The sequence below is a fragment of the Serinus canaria genome, chromosome 2, assembly GCF_022539315.1.
Source record: "Serinus canaria isolate serCan28SL12 chromosome 2, serCan2020, whole genome shotgun sequence".
In the NCBI taxonomy this organism is placed as follows: domain Eukaryota; kingdom Metazoa; phylum Chordata; class Aves; order Passeriformes; family Fringillidae; genus Serinus; species Serinus canaria.
In genome coordinates this window covers 48,073,779-48,090,596 of record NC_066315.1, presented here as the reverse complement: position 1 = coordinate 48,090,596, position 16,818 = coordinate 48,073,779, and the positions used below count along the sequence as shown (strand labels likewise).

The 16,818-nt window shown below is 38.4% G+C and overlaps 1 protein-coding gene across 2 annotated transcripts in view; it reads right to left on the bottom strand.

Annotated features, from left to right (window-relative positions):
• Positions 1-1,302: 1,302 nt before the first annotated feature.
• The window catches only part of TRANK1 (tetratricopeptide repeat and ankyrin repeat containing 1), a 51,155-nt gene continuing 35,639 nt past the window's right edge, over positions 1,303-16,818 (bottom strand). For both annotated transcript variants that reach the window (XM_030229909.2, XM_050970743.1), the window contains exons 17-24: positions 16,542-16,698; positions 15,596-15,684; positions 11,614-11,717; positions 9,883-10,015; positions 8,877-9,022; positions 4,788-7,864; positions 3,120-3,221; positions 1,303-2,163 (exon numbers count right to left, since the gene is read on the bottom strand). In XM_030229909.2, the coding sequence (XP_030085769.1) occupies positions 2,051-2,163; positions 3,120-3,221; positions 4,788-7,864; positions 8,877-9,022; positions 9,883-10,015; positions 11,614-11,717; positions 15,596-15,684; positions 16,542-16,698 (3,921 nt within the window). In that variant the 3' untranslated portion in view covers positions 1,303-2,050. The remainder of the gene's footprint in view (positions 2,164-3,119; positions 3,222-4,787; positions 7,865-8,876; positions 9,023-9,882; positions 10,016-11,613; positions 11,718-15,595; positions 15,685-16,541; positions 16,699-16,818) is intronic.

The following is a 16,818-nucleotide window of genomic DNA, read 5'->3' as shown; positions in this document are numbered from 1 at the left end:
GTGGCCAGCAAGGATTTTGAAATTGTAACTGTTCTTAAAAAGTTTAGATAGTATTTACTGCCACAAATGTAAACAGTGAAGCTAGGAAACTAATCAGGAAAGCTTCTGCAAAATACCCATCAATACAGAAACAAAGCCAAATAATTTACATAAATGATCCAGCTTTCTTAATTCTTGACTTCTTTACAGTGCAAGTGACTTGCATTACATTTCCTCAGTGTATGTTTCCAAACTATCTTCTAAATCCTTGCTTAATGAATAAAACTTCTTTAAGAAGAAACACCTGGAAAGAGACTTTTAAAATGCAATAGAAAATTATGACTGCTACCCACATAGCTCCATTCTACAGCAGCATTTCATTTTTTACCCATTTCCACAACACAGCATAATAATAAGTGATTAAGTTGTTTTTTTTTTAAATGTAATCATTGAAGCAATTTGTTATGTATACAAAGACTAACCTTTTTAAGGGCAAAATATTTCAACAACTAAATAACACTCTCATTATGTTTAACACACAAGTGTTTTAATTAAAAAGGTTACTAAAGGAGACTACATATATGGTTTAACCCCAGCCAGCTACTAATTACCACCCAGCTGCTCACTCACCCTCCAACCTTCCCTGTGGGATGGGGAGGAGAATTAGAAGAAAAGGTAAAACCTGTGGGTTGAGATAAGAGCAGTTTAATAACTGAAATTAAGTCAAATGCGGGAATAATGACAATAATAATAATAATAAGAAGAAGAAAAAGAATAAGAATAATTTCAATGAAAAAGGAGGTAAAAAAGAGAGGGTGGAATAAAACCCAAGAAAATCAGCAATGCAAAACACAACTGCTCGCTCCCCTGACCGATGCTCGGCCCCTACCCAGCAGTGACAGCCCCTCCTGTGCACCCCCTCCCAGTTTGTGTGCTGAGATGTTTCAGGCTATGGAATGTCCCTTTGGCCAGCTGGAGTCAGCTGTCCTGGCCATGCTCCCTCTCAGCTTCTTGGGCACCTGGTCTCTAGCAGAGCCTGGGAAACCGAAAAGCCCCTGACCTACGGTAAGCACTGCTCAGCAACAACCAAAACATCAGTGTGCTGTCAACATTATTCTCAACTTAATTTCAAATACACAGCACTGTACAACCTATTAAGAAGAAAATTAACTCTATCCCAGCCTAAACCAGGACACTACAATATCCTGGACACACTGAGATTCCATCAGAATGAAGTGACACTCTGGACCCAATTTACAAATCTCACCCATGCAGGCACATACAGCTTTCAGAAAGCATTCAAAAAAATCAGACAAGATCAAGTGATTTTAAAAATTTTACAGGTTTTATAAAAACATTATACATTACAAAAACGTATCAAAAGCCCCCTTATAATTAAACCTTACAAAGCACTTAAAATGTGTAACATTCTTTAAAATTAGGATTATCCATTTTTCAATAGGTACAGGTAGAAGTTTATATCAAAACTTAATAAAATAAAAGACAACCCTAGCTTTCATACCTATCTAATCAGAAGAATATACACTGTCAGAAATATGAATGTGCTTAGAGATTTCATGTCTATAAAAATAGAAAAGAGGGATACTGTGAATATCTCACCTGAAGACTCAAAAAGTTCTAAACATACAAAGACTCTTAAAATCAGAGAAATAATCTATCTATTTTTCTGAGGACTCCAGCTCAGAAGAATAGTGATGCAAGGAAGAAAAAAAAAAGACTGAGTGGAAAAACACCCCTGAGATAAATCAGAACATTAACATTTTTTTCTACTTGCTTGTTTCTTTGGCTTTTGTTAGTTTTAAGCTATCACATAAGTTTGAAAGGAAATTGGTCCAGTCATAGCTTTGAACAATTACATTATCATAACACAGGTAATTATTCTGACACAATACAAGCAATAAAAAACCCAAAATAAAACACAACAGAAGTTGCTCTTTTTCTTCAGACTCTTCTGATTTCTGATCCCATCCCTCTATGTTTTTTAAATTTTTTTCATTCTAAACATAGATTATTAAGAGGATAAAATAGTCATCTGGAATAATTTTTCAAATTATAGTTTCCCATGTCTTCCTTTTTTCCTTGAGAGTTTTTTATGGACAAGTTCTTCAAAAGCCGTAATTTCATCTTCCACTTCATTTTCCAAGTCTTTATCATGCACCAAGCCTATATTAAAAACAATAAATTAATGCAGAATGGAAAACCCCAACACCTTTTTCTCTTAACAGCATGACAGCATGACAAGCTATGTTACTGCTATTTTGTATATTTTGTTACAATATACCTTCATATGTGCATAATCATGTTTAAGAAGTATTTAGCTTAATATGACAATGTGCTTAAGATTTAAGACCTCTGCAATGAAGCAGCAACCTCTAAGCCACTTGCAGCACTAGTAATTAATTTTCACACTGAAAATCTGTTTCTATTGTTATTTCCTTAGACTTTTCTAGGAAGTCTGTCTCAAGATTCAGTTTCAGCAGACACTACATTTCCTTGCTGACTTCCAAGACAGACCATAAGGTTCCTTTTGAGACTACAAGAGCACACCCTCTCCTATTAACTGTATCTGCTGGAATAGGAAGAGGCTGCCCAAGGCTTTATCACAACCGATTTTTTCTAAAACTGAGACACTCTAATGCTTTACATACAGTCCATTTTGTAAGTCTAACCACTTCACTGCTGCCAACTCTTGCAATCCTACCACCTAAATGTATGTTTAAACATGAGCATTCAGGGAGGTACAATGAAGTCTTAAACTTGCCCTCAGAGATCTGTGATGCCATAGTCTGCATCAATGTATGCTACTTTTTGTGTGAAACCAAGAGAAATGGAAGTGAAAATAAAGGAACAAATACAAGCATCCTTTATCAGGCTGGGATCCACTGAAGGCCAGGGAGAAATCTTGCTCCACTCTGGCCACCCTGCATCCAGCTGCTCAGCTTTGAAGAGCCACTGAGGGAAAGCCTGGTTATCTCATGTTTTCCAGAATGCCCCCATGGGAGTGCCTCTCAAAGGTCAGTGAATATCCACAATGCTGCTGAGTGTGAGACTGTAGTGATACATAGAGACCACTACTGGACAGCAGTGGGCTCAGAAAGCTGTGCAATTTTAAAACATACCTTCTTCTGTTATCCTGTGAGAGTCCATTTGCTTCAGCCACTTACGAGCGTCATCAATGGTGTCAATCAATTTGTTGGCGTGTCTGGTTATTACTTCTTCAGCTGAAATGGAGCACAGTTAACATTCTGTGAGAACACTTAGCAGAGAAATGGACAGCAGCTAAAAGTCAAGCACAAAGTGAAGTTACACAGAGCCATGTGGGATGATGATGCTGCAAACCCAGAAGTCATGGTCACTAGGATAATTCACTAATGGGGATGGAGATGATGTATGTATTACTCCCCATTCTAATTAACATTACTAGCACTATCAGAACAAAAGTTCTACATCCTTGTGCTGCCCCTTTTGAGTTACATCTGAACCCTGAAAACATCCTATTTTATTTTTGGGTTATAAAATTCCTGACTTTCATTATCTCTCTGAAATTATATGAACCAAAGTCAAACATGGACCTAAAATGGTGCAGTCTTTGCTGAACTGCATCATTAAGAACCTGAAAAATGCCTGTTATAAAGAGAGGGAAAAGTAGTCTCAGAAAAAAATAATTTCTCTCTATAGATTTTCACTGAGTAGAATAACAAGGTAACATTCACCAAGCAATTGTCATAATGAAATCCACTATTACCTAATTAAGCCTACTATTTTCATCTTATTCATCACTATCATGGTTCACTGAGCAGGAAGTCAAGTAAACAATAAGCTAAACTTCATGGACTTCATCTATATGTGAAACTTTCCACTAGGAGTAAAGATAAAGCTTACATGTAAAGAGCACAACCTAACATTTAGTTACAAATTTAACGTATTTCACTGATCAGAGCTGATGAACATATCAAGTGCTACAGTTTTTCACTACTGTCAGACATCAAAGGCAAAATGACAGTTTGACAGGATTGGTGGATTTCTACCAGTGAAGCCAGTAACAATGTTAAGATTTAAGCTGTCACTTTTCCAAAGCAAGTATACTAAACAATTTTGCTTCTGGGCCACTCATTCAGTAATTCAATTTTGCTTGCAAAAATCAGCATAGAATAATGCTTTAAGCATATAAGGGGGTGGGGAATCTAATATCAAAATATGTCTCTCAAGCACCAAAAATTACTAAACTTTTTAATACCAATGTTGCCTTTGAGTACCTGACACACCACAGATTTGTGTTAAAGTATCCACTTTTGCTCAGCCCTAGTAAAATTACCAGTTCAAGGGCAGAATAATCAGCGCTACCCTTAGTCAAAAATTCCAAGTACTCCCACCAGGCTACCCCTGTGATTCCAAATTACTATGGCTAGCAGAAGTAAAAAGGAAACAGCAGAAACAATAGAAAAATTAGTAAAGATGACCTGTCAGCAAAAACTGCAAAGTTGCTGTAAAACTGTGTAAGTTCAGAGAACATAGTACATCATGACCATGTAAAATTCAATTTACTATCTGTAAAAATTCAATACCATTCACTTTTCCTCTACTATGTAATTCATTAAGTTGGAAGAGTTTAGAATGTATTTTGAATATTTCCAGCTCTCTCAGTTCTTTTTATCAGCTACCTGAAAAACCTGGTAATACCTTTTTCTTTACTACATTAAGATTTTCAAATGGAGCTTTGCCAGGTCTAGCAGTTTGGCCAAACACTGACATATTAAATTGTTTAAAGAAAACTGGAAAGGTCCTACCTCTAGACCAGGCTTTTTTCTCATAGATTTCCTCTACTGCATCTGAAATTTTTTTAATATTCTCTTTGATCTTCCTCTGGCATAAGTTGGAACCTTCTTTATATGCTAAATGGTCACGGGTGTAATCCCTTTCTGTAATGGCCTCCACTACTTCCAGTCCATCGTGTATTACTGGATCTATGTTTCTTCTGAAAAACTCAGCATAGTGTCTGTAGGCAGCATGGTTATTTGTGTGTTCTTCCGTGTTCCTGTGCTCCATATAGGCCTCACTGGCCACAGAAATTGCATTTCCTTCTGCGTGCAACTTTTCTTCCCCACTGCTCTCAGCTGGTGTCAGAGGTTCAGAATTGTCTGCCTCCATGCTCTCTGACCGGCTGAAATAGTTCTCAGAGCTTTGGATGAATCTGACTCCACAGAGGTCACACTGGGTTTGGTCAATATCTGCTCTTTTGAATATCTCTGACAAAAATTCCTCTTCTTTCATTGCAACAGGATGAACTCTGGAGCGGGCCTTCCTTTTCCACTTCACATAAAGGGAAATTAAATGGAAAACACGATATAGATGGCGTCGAGCTGATGCTTTCTGCTCTTGCTTCTGTTGCTTGCTGAGTGCAATGACTTCCAGGGGATCCTTTTGGTCCTCTAAGCAATGAACCTCTTCAAATTCCTCTTCCAGCTCATCAGCATATTCCGTTTCATCCAAAGAGGTTAAAAATCTGTCAAGGTTTACGCGTTCATACTGGATGCCCCGTATGGGTGGATGCCCCTGATTGTAGGCAGTGTCCCACTTCCAGCGGCAGTCAACCAAGTGCTCTTCATCTCTCTCTGTCAGCAGCTCTTGCAGGCTTGCAGCAACTTCTCTTACATGTGTAGCATTACCCACTTGTTCCACAACCCTCAGCAATCTTTCAGGTACTTTGGAGGGAGTGTCTTTTCTCATTGATTCCAGCATGGCCTTGATTTCAGGAAAGAGGCGGCGTAAGAGGGATCTATCTTTAGAACTCTGCACCTGGTCAGCATTCAGTAACATCACCAAGCACAGCACTACTGTCCGCTCAGCCTCCCCTGAAGTTATGCAGTCGGGATCCCCGAACGCATCCAGGAGGACATTGAACCTCCCATGAACACCACACAAGACTTCTGCTAGATAACAGAGATGAGATCTGAAATAGTATACAGCTGCATTTGTGTTCTGCGGTCTATACTCCTGTATAATAGAAAATGTGTCCTTAAGTTCTTTGTAATGGTCCTTGTGTCTGAACAAAAACTCCCAGTAATGAAGGAGAGCAATGTAACTCTTTGGAAGGCAGAGAGTAATGCTTTTGGCAAGACGCATCAGGACAGCACAACACAGAATATACTGGAATTCCAGCAACATCACCGTGTTTCCTATGCTTGGAATCAGGTACCTTGTGCATTTCTTGATCAGGACATTCATGAAACGGAAAAAAAATCTTTTACAGTTTTCTGGGTTCTTATGTACATAGAATTGCTCAAGTGAATTTTCAAGAAGCCGAATGAAGCACAAGTGTGTTCTTCCTGCATTTTCGGCATTCTTGTCAGGTAGCAACATACCATGTCTGCCCTCTATTCCTTTGGTCTTTTCTTCCTGGCCTTTATTCCTTGGGGAACTTTTTGCCTTCGCCAAAGCAAACATTAGCTCTTTGTTATAATTATCCTCTTCTTTAAAAAGAAGTTTCTCAAATTCTTCAGGATATCCTGAAGATAAGATAAGGACCTTCATGGCACTTAGCCACAAGTCAGTTGATTCTCTTCTGGCTGCAATGTCTTCATTATTAAACTTAAACGTGATGTACTTCCTCAACATCTCTCTACAAGGTCTGGAAATAACACTACTGAATTGCAGTATTTCTTTGCATGCTCTTGGATTCTCAGACAGTATTCTCAAATGAAAATGATTAGGAAAAAACATTCCTAGGAGGGCTTTACATGATGCATATTTGTCAGAAGTCAAAATGTCCTCAAAGCTTTTGCACTGATTCAGTAACTCCTTAGGGAAAGTGCACGTGGCTTCCAACAACAGTCCATTTATTGCCACCAGATGCATTTTACACTGAAATATTGTCCTTGCTTCATGACGCAACAAGGGTCTGTGGTAACCCTCACAGGTTTTATCTTCACAGTTCAAACCTGCAATGAACTTCATACAAATATCTGGGTACTTCTTGCTCAGTAACTCACGGGTGATAAAACACAACCTGCTCAACAAGTGCTGCTTCAAAGCTGATTTTACTTTCTCTGTGCTTACTGAGAAATCACCTTTCACCTTCCTCTCTTTTAGACTTTGCTTGTCTAACAAAAACTTGATAATGGGTTCAGCTTCATTTTGAGACACCTGGCAACTATCACCTGTTGGGACAATCCCAAAATAGGCAAAGCATAACTTCACCATATCTTTCTCTGCATTGGTGGCTGCTTTCTTCAGACCACTAACAAGACTCAGAAGAGCCATTAAGCCACGTGTTGCCATGAAGAGGATGGTGTGGCTAGGAGTGCTGCAGCGACATAACGCAAAGAGAGCTTCAACTGCACCAGCAGAATGATTCAGAGACAGGAACTGACAGTACGCATTGCTCAGCTTCGTGAAGTCTTCTTTCAGAGCTCCCTGCAAAAACACAGCCTCAGCAATGCCAGACTTCTGCCCAGTTTGTTCACAAAGCTCAAGGGCTTCTCTTAGAATGCTCTCCACGTTCCCCAGGTGTGTTTCTGAACTGCGACTCAGCCTGGCACGAGCTTCAGCAAGCAAACACGATGCGCGGAACTCTTTTACAGCCGTCAGGTTGGCTGCTTCCAGGGCAAAGCCATGCTGTTTCATTAACTTCGCAGCCTCCTCCTGGCGATCCTTCCTTTTCAGTAAGTCTGCTGTTTGGTGCAAACAACCACGAGACTTCAGAAACTCAAGCTGATCCTCTATATCCAGTTTTGAGAGGACTTGCATCATTTCCTCAGTCCTGTTCATACTCAGGTATTTTGCAGCTGCTTCTAAATACAGCTGATTTGCTGTACACGACAGTTTGGAAGACATTTGTCCTTTTGCATTCAACATATCTTCATATCTGAAATAATACATACATCAATTTACTGACACAGATTACAAATCAAGACAAAAAAAGTACTGCAATTAAAAAAAAACCAAAAAAAACCAACAAAACCAATAAACAAACAGCTTCCCCGAGAAACCCTTTCTACAAAAAGGCCAACTGTTTCATGCGATATGCCTGTCAGGTGAAAGACCATCACATCATCCTTAAAAGATCCACAGAAAGAAGCTACTTACAACGTGAGGCTGTCAGAATCAAGAGTATTAAAACTTTTGGTACAAACAAAATCACAAGGTTTACAACATTAGTGAAGCATTTTCCACACTGTCAAATCAATGCACAAATAATTTTAACGCACTTTATTAGCATTAATCTTCTATTTATAAAAAAGTATGATTTTCAGTGAATCCTCCAAGGGTCAATACACAATATTCTGTAAAATTTACATAAACTTGTCAGTTTAGAGAGAATTGTTTCAAGCATCTGTATGTATCTGCATATACTTTGTAGCTTATTGATTGTCTGAGCAAAACACCTGGTTGAATCTTTCATAACATGCACTTCAGAATATTCAGAAATTAATTATTAATGGCTGATGTAAAATTATTGATGTATCCCCTAAGCCAGTTTTATGAAAAATTCTCTCCTGCATGCTGAGTATGAGTTACTTCTTCCTGTTGGATTAGTAAATTATCATCAGTTTTTTTGTTATCATCTTTCTCATAATAAATGTGGTAGTGCAGATTTTTTGTGTCTATGCTGATAAATTTCCATTAATGTTTTGGGGGGATGATTTAAAAACTTGTTTGTTGGTAAAGTAACTTTAATGCTTGAATGTTTTGATCAAACAATCTCTACATATTAAAGAAGCTGTAATCATTTAAAACAGCAGTTACCATTACTAAAGGTAATGTAAACAAAGCCAGCAGACAAAACCCTTCTGAAAATTTTTCAATGAACCATCTGCATTATATGGAACTTGGAAATGCAAAAGAGTTATATTCCAATACCATCTTGCAAGACATACCTTTCAACTGCCTTTGCTGCTTCTTCATAGAGTTCTTCCTGACAATACATTTTAATGGCCAGATCAAACTCTTCAATTAGTTCATAACATTCAGATGCTTCTCTGTAACACTGGCTTTTCTGATAGTAAACTGCAGCATCTTTCATCTGCAATGCAGAAGTCAATAATGAAACTGAAGTGCTGTAAACAGTCAAAACTACATGCATGGAATAAATCTTGTAATTCCATCATGTGAATCATAAAGATGTACACTTTAATAAAATGTAATTAAAGTATCTGAATAAAATCAAATAGATATTAAAGTAACCATCTCTAAAACTGAAGAGATTGTTTAAAAAAACTTCAGAATATTTGTGTCTGAAAAACTAGAGTATAAAATGAAAGGTATTATATAAGGTTTTCAAAATAATTTTATCCACCCAGTTCTGCTTGTTGTTAGAAAACACTACACACGCTTCTGCTGATTTACAGATTTCTCAGAATGAATAGTATTAAATTAAAACAGTTATGGATGCAGAATGAGAACACTAACGTTGTATCTTAAACTTCAAATATTTGGGCACAATCACTTTACATTCTTTTAGTAGAAACACAATGAAAATAAAAATATTACATATTGTTAGCACACTGCTTTAACCCTTCCACATTTTAAGGTTCCATTTAAATGGTTGTTATCAATGAAGTTTCAGTATCATCAGAGTACTGAATGAAGCAACAGCTTAAGTTTCATTACATCAGTCATTCACTAATTTTTGACTGCAAATGACTGATAATGATATTTGAGGAAAGTCAAAGAAATAAAGCCAGCCTGCATAATTGCACCATGCTCCACTTCATTTCTCTTCTGCCTGTTCTCTGACAAATTACTCCTTTTAAACAGCCCAGCTTAAAGAGCTTATTTAGTTTTGCTATTACCATGACACAAAAACATACTATTACTTTCTGAGTAATAGGAGAGGAAAAAATTCTGTGGGAAAAGGAAAGTGATATGATGAGGATTTAATACCTTTCCTAATTTTTTATACAATTCTGCACAAAGACGGAACTCCTTTGATTGAATCAGACATTTTAGTGATAGTTTTGGTTCTCCACATTCCAAGTAAGTTTTAGCCAACGTCATATATTCCATCTGTTTTTCCCTGTAGAAAGTAAGAGAAAATTACCACTAACATCCAAATTAAGTTTAGGATCATGTGAACTGTCACTGAATCCAACTAACCAAGACATGACACATTATTCTTAATACATTAACCGATGAGTTATGATCTTACAAATAATTGTATTTTGTGCTGACACTGCTCTGTCCAGAAGTCTGCTCCAATATATGACAGCTCTGACAGTCAAAAAATTCTTTTGAGTTTTTTTATCTAATATATTACTATACTGTAATATACTGTACTGTATTATTGTGATTCTGTACTGCTTTTCTTTCCTTAACTTGTTCTCTCCTTTCTGCTCTTTAGCACCAACGTCATTGGAGACACAAGCAAAGGTGTTCTCAGCCTTTGTTTTATCTGATCAAACAATCACAGCCTTCCAGGTATCACTGCAGCATGATCTAGATTCAATTGATGATTCTCAAGCCTAGAGAATCAGAACTGTAAAGAACATTTCATATAGAACACATGAAAAGCTTTTTACCCCAGCATTAATACCTCTATTAAAAAAATAATTCAACTTTGGCAGCTTCATTGTTACATATGTTCCATCAACATGTTCTAATACACCAAATTCCTTCTCAAATTTTGTGTAAGCTTTTGACAAGCACAGTGAACTGAGAAAAAGTTTTATCGGTCCCATCAACAATTTCTCTATAATCATGAAATTTTGTGAGCATCCTTATGCTTCTAAACAGGGCCACTAATATAAAGCAGAAAATTAAAAATTATAAAATCTCAACTAACTCCAGTAATAGCATTTCTTCAGATCTTTCCTCTTCTCCCTTGTGTGCCAGCTTCCTCTGATCTAGTCATTCCTTTCCCATTCTGCTATCATTGCTAGTTTCTGGTCTCCCCAGCATGAACAGGAACTGATTCACTTAGGTTTAGATCTTTCTCCATTAAGTTTTTTCCTGTCTTATTTGAAATGAGCCCCAAAGAGTTTCCAAGCCTCTTCAGGAAACTGCAAACTCTCTCCCCTGTCAAACTCTTGAGCTATTCTACTCAGCTGAAATCATGAACTATATGATTCATCTCAAAATCTGTTCCTTGTAAACCGTCCTTTGATTCAGATCTGGTCCTGCTTGTTTAGTTTAAAATGACTGTAACATTAATTTTACTCCAAAATTCATTTTTTCCTAGCAGCTTTTCTGCCACAACGCACACCACCATTCCCTCCCCTTTGATGAGTGAATATGCAATGGGATTAGCATATTCACTCAACAAAGTGAGTTGCCATCAGCACTGCTGATGGCATATGTTCTCATATCTATATCTATGGATGTAAAGCCTCTTAATGTAATGCAAATCCTGCTGCTTTTCTCTCACAGAACCAGTAAGCCCTTGCAAGGGCCAACTTCATTTGGACAGCCCTTCCACTACTCCCTAGAGGGAGCAGTGCCCTGGATCCTATAGTGCTAGACCTTCCAATTCCTTAAATCTCTTTTGCCAACCACAAACACACAAAGACACCCCTCCTGCACTGCTCTCCAGCATCCCCAGTCAGGTCCCAGAGCTGGGTGTGAATCTCATCCTCTGCTCCACAAAGTGACACTCACTCAGCTGCACTGATACCCCACCTTGGGCTGCTTTTCTTTGCATGCACTTTGAGAACAGCGTCGTGTGTCAGGACCAGTTTTGACTTCTCAGCTGCTCCTCCCTTTTGGTAACATTTGGCAGCCACCTGGGGTGAAATCACACACAGCATTCACAGATGTGCATCCAGCCCATGGCTTATCACATAAAAGCAATACTTAATTTTACAGTCACTGGAATGGAAAGCAGAAAGATTGGCAGGGTGCCTGGAAAAAGGAAAAGGTAAAACATTGTGGTATATTTTTAGGACAAAAAGAAAAGCTTTAAAATCAGTCCACATGTAACTACCAAAATTAGAATATTAATTACAATATTACATGGAAGTAGTGAAAACAAAATTCCTGGTAAGCTGATAGAACAATTAGCATATGCAATCTGAATGATAAGCTAAACCAATAACTGGTAAGTGACCAGGCATCTATAACATATTACTAAAAGGGAGGAAGACCAATGCGTGCAAAGTGAAATCAAAAAGCAAGGAACATTTACTCAATACTTTTATCATACCAGGCTCTTTCTGTGAAAACTAAACATAAACACCAGGAAATATCATGCTCCTAGAAAGGTTTTCTTCATTATCACCCTATTTATTCTGCAACACCATGATTTCTTTATTCTAGCCATTAATTTAGTGTTGCTCCTGTTTGGAAATTGCACACTGCAAGCCATTCTTGGAACTGCCAAAGCCACCAGATAATGTCATCTTAAGGAAGCACTGATTAGCAAAGATCAGCGTTAAAAAGAAAACAGATTTACAGATAATATAGCTAATACATTTCAGATTTCAAGACCATTTTGTTTTAACTGTGTGGGGTTTTTTTCTCAACTCTTTTCTGTCCATTTAGAAAATTGCCTTTTATTTTCAAGGGAAGATAAAGACTATCTAAATAGTGGCAACTGATTACTTTGGGTTTTTGTCTTGTTATAAATATTAATTTTTTCTTCAAAGAATTTTATTTTGTTACCTGCAAAACGCAGAAGCTTTTCCTCTGCTGTGATCAAAAAACTATCTGAAGCTTTATTTCATAGAATCACAGAACATCTCAAATTGGAAAGGACTTATAAGGATAATAGAGGCAAACTTACTGCTCCCTGCAGGACTACCTAAAACAAACCCAAACGATTAAGAATGTCATCCAGATGCTTCTTGAACTTTGAACTCATGGCTTAATGCCATGACCACTTTCCTGGGGTGCCTGTTGCAGACCACTTTCTCACTGAAGAGCCATTTCTATGTCCAATCTGATCTTCTTCTGATCCAACTTCATTCCATTTCCCCATGCCCTATCACTGCTAACTAGAGAGAGGAGATCAGGTCTTCCCTTTGAGGAAGTAGTAGACTGTGATGAGGTTACCCCTCAGCAATCTCTTCTCCAAGCTGAACAAGACAAGTGACTTCAGCTGCTCTTCTTAAGACATGTCCTCTAGAGCTGCCCGTGGCAATGGCAGAGGGGTTGGGACTGGATGAGCCTGGAGGTCTCTTCAAAAATATTTTGAAGAGACCATTCTATGATTCTACGACTTTTCATTATCTTGGTCACCTTCCTCTGGACACACTCTAAGAGTCTGTTGCCCTTCTTATATTTTGGTGCCCAAAACTGCACAGAGGTGAGTGGTCAAAACTACTCCAGGTGAGTCTGTAGCAGCACAGAGCAGAGCAGGACAATCACCTCCTCTGACTGGCTCACGATGCTGTATTTCATGCACCCAGGACACCGTCTGCCTTTCTGCTTGTCGAGGCATCTTCAACTTGCCATCAACCCAAACTCCCACATCTCTTTTCATGGGGCTGCTCTCCAGTCTCTCATTGCCTAATTTGAATGTATAACCAGGAGTACTCCACCCTAGGTGCAGAATCTGGCACTTTTCCTTGTTAAATCTCATACAGTTGGTGATAGCCCACTAGGTTATCAAGGTCTCTCTGTAGGACCTCTCTACCCCTAAGGGAATCAACAGCTCTTCCCAGTTTAGTGTCCTCCTGGTTTAGTATTGTTGCAAACATATTTAAGGTACACTCCTTTCTGGTGTCTAATTTATTTATTAAAACATTTGTCCATAAATTGAGCACTGGGGAATTCAACCAGTGATGGGCCACCAGCCTGATATAACCCCATTTACTATAACTCTTTGAAGCCTGACTTGACAACCAGTTTCTCACCTAATGTATTATGGACTTGTCTAGCTGCGTCCCACAATTCCATCCAGAATAAAGAGACTGTGAGAGAAACTATTAAAACTTTGCTATCTTTGCTAAAACCAATATATACCACATCTACTGGCCTCTCTTGGTCAACTAGATGAGTGACCTTGTCACAAAAGGAAATTAAGTTGGTTAAGTAGGACTTTCCCATAGTGAACCCATGCTGCCTATGACTAACGACTGCATTGTCACTCAAATGTTATTTTCAGTAACTCCCAGAATAACCTTCTCCATAATTTTACCAGGCACCAAAGAGAGACTGAAAGGCCTGTAATTACCAGGGTCTTCCTTTTTACCCTTCTTGAAAACTGGGACATTTGCCAACTTCCAATTGACTGGGACCTCTCCAGACTACCAAGACCTGAAAAATAATGGAAAGGGACCCCACAATAAAATGGGCCAGCTCATTCAGCAGAATGAATCCCATCAAGTCAAATATATTTATGTGCATCCAGCTGCAGCAGCAAGTCTCAAACTGTGCAGAGTCAGTTTATCATCCCCCAAGTCACAGTCTTCCAGCCCATCATCAATGTTAAAGACAGATGTGAAGAAGGCATTAAATGTCTCTGCTTTGCCTATATCCCTATTTGCGAGGTAAATGAACCTGTCTAAGTAATGGACCGATGTTATGTCCAATCCTTCTTTTGCTGTTAATGTGTTTTAAAGTGACCTTTTTGTTGTCCTTCACAGTGCTGGATAGCTTGAACTCTACTTGAGCTTTGGCCACATGAATTTTCTCCCTACAGTGACAAACAGCATCTCTGCTGTCCTCGTGTGTCACCTCCCCTTGTTCCAATGTCCACACAATTTCCCTTTTCACCTAAGTTCAAGAAGATGCCTGTTCAGCCAAGCCAGACTCTGCCCCACTTGCTTGACTGCTGACTCTTTGGAATTTCCTGCTTCTGCACATTTCAGAGATAGCCCTTTAAAAGTGCCTGTCATTCATGAATTCCCAAGGGACCTTACTAATTGCAGCCCAAGTCTGCTCTCCCCATATCCAGGGTCAAAGGTATGCAGGACTTTTTCTTCTACAGTCAACAACTTGAAACTCCATGAATCCCCACTTCACTCATAAATTCTTCTCTGTTTATTAGGAGGTCACCTTTCCCTAGTCAGCTCCCCTAGCACCTGCACCCAGAAGTTATCTTCCACGTGTTCCAGAAAATGTCTGGGAAGTTAAAATCACCCAGAAGGACAAAAGCATTTGATCTAGATACCCTGTAGAACATTTCAGTGATGTTGTCATCATGGCTGAGTTTTGCATTGATGCCATTAACTGTCATCCCGCATCTGGACTGTATTAACTAAGAAGCTAGGAAACAAAAGACTGTAAAATCTCTATGGTTTTTAAACACAAACCATCATTTTCCTACCCATATTAATACACTTCCAGAAATGCTTTAGTTTTTCTACAGTATATGCAATGATACTGTCAAGAACATGGTTTAGATTCACACGTATCAGTCAATTCTGATGGATGCTAATAATTGTTTTTCCAACCGTCTTTCATTTGTGTGCATTAAAATGTATTTTCCTCATGAGACTGCAAATTTCTGGGCAGTGAATTTAAGATTACAAAAAAAGGCTTGCTCTCCCTGCTCACTTCTTGTAAGTCATTTACAAGTAAACACACAGTTACAAACCACAAACTAAGGCAGACTGCTAGAGAGCAACTGAAAGTTTACAGATGGTTTTATAGATACAGAGAAAAGAAAAGGTTTCAGAATAAGCAAGAATCCTTATTTCAGATAAACATATGTTCCTACCTCCCAGAACTGGTGTTTGGCATAGTAGTCTCCCTGTGCAATCCATTCTTCTGGAGTTGAAGTCTTAGCAAACATGCTGTCATCTAAATCTACAAGGGCAGGGGTGACCATTTTATGTTAGAATGGATAAACCACAAAAACCACTTATCATGTACCAAAACTAAGCATTATCTCACAATGTTCCAAGCTCTCTGTTTGTGCTTACACTAGTAATGGTAACTATGAGTCACGTGTGGTAATACTGTTGTGTGAAGCTACCAGTGAGAATACAAAAATCCCCAGAGCTTGGCTGGAGACTGGACTGGTAAGTGGCTGAAACTGCATTAACACAGCAGAAAATCTGACTACAAATTGACCACTTTAAGCTATGAATATCTGCAGCCATCAGGGTCCATTGAGCTCTCTGCACCGTAACTGGCTGAGCAGCAGTGACCTGATCTCCCTTGATGTAGGAGCACCTCTTAAGGTCACCCCTCGAGGCTAAGGGATCCTTTACTCAACACCAGACATCAGTGGGCTGGTAAATGACATTTTTGCATGTGTGTAACATTTAATATAGGTATAGAAAGCTTATGTAAAAAGTAGAGCATTGACCACCAATCCATGCATACTTACTGAATATTTTACATATCTGAATTTACTGGTTAGAACTCAATAAACTAATTGCAAGATCAGATCTGTCTAAGGGATCACTGACTCTCCTCCTGTGGCAGCAAGAAAACTTTAACTAGTGAATTAGCAATAAAGTTATACTTTAGCATATTCAACTGATCTTTAGAGACAAAAGAATTAAGACCGACTGAAATAAGTGGAAATTTGCAAGGGCAGTTATCAATGCATACTGTGAGAAGGACACTTAACCTTCTTTATTACACAGCCTAAACACAAGAAAACACGAGTTTTGACTGTTTGACAGTCTTTTAAGAAAGTTTTAGGACAACTCTACCTTTCTTCTCATCTGTTTTGACAACCTTAACAAATTTTCTTTTGATGAAATACTTAAAAGCTGGAGCCCGTTTATCACGGTCTTCATCAAAGATCCAAAGATTGACTCTGGCTCTTGTAATTGCAGTATACAATTGCTTGAGCTCTCCATTCAGCATCTGAAGCAGAACAAAAAAAATTGAATTACATAAATGAAATGCCAGATGAGCTAAATTGTTAGAAAGAAAGATATTTTGCAGTTATAAGAAAACAGAGAATTTATACAGAATGAATAACAA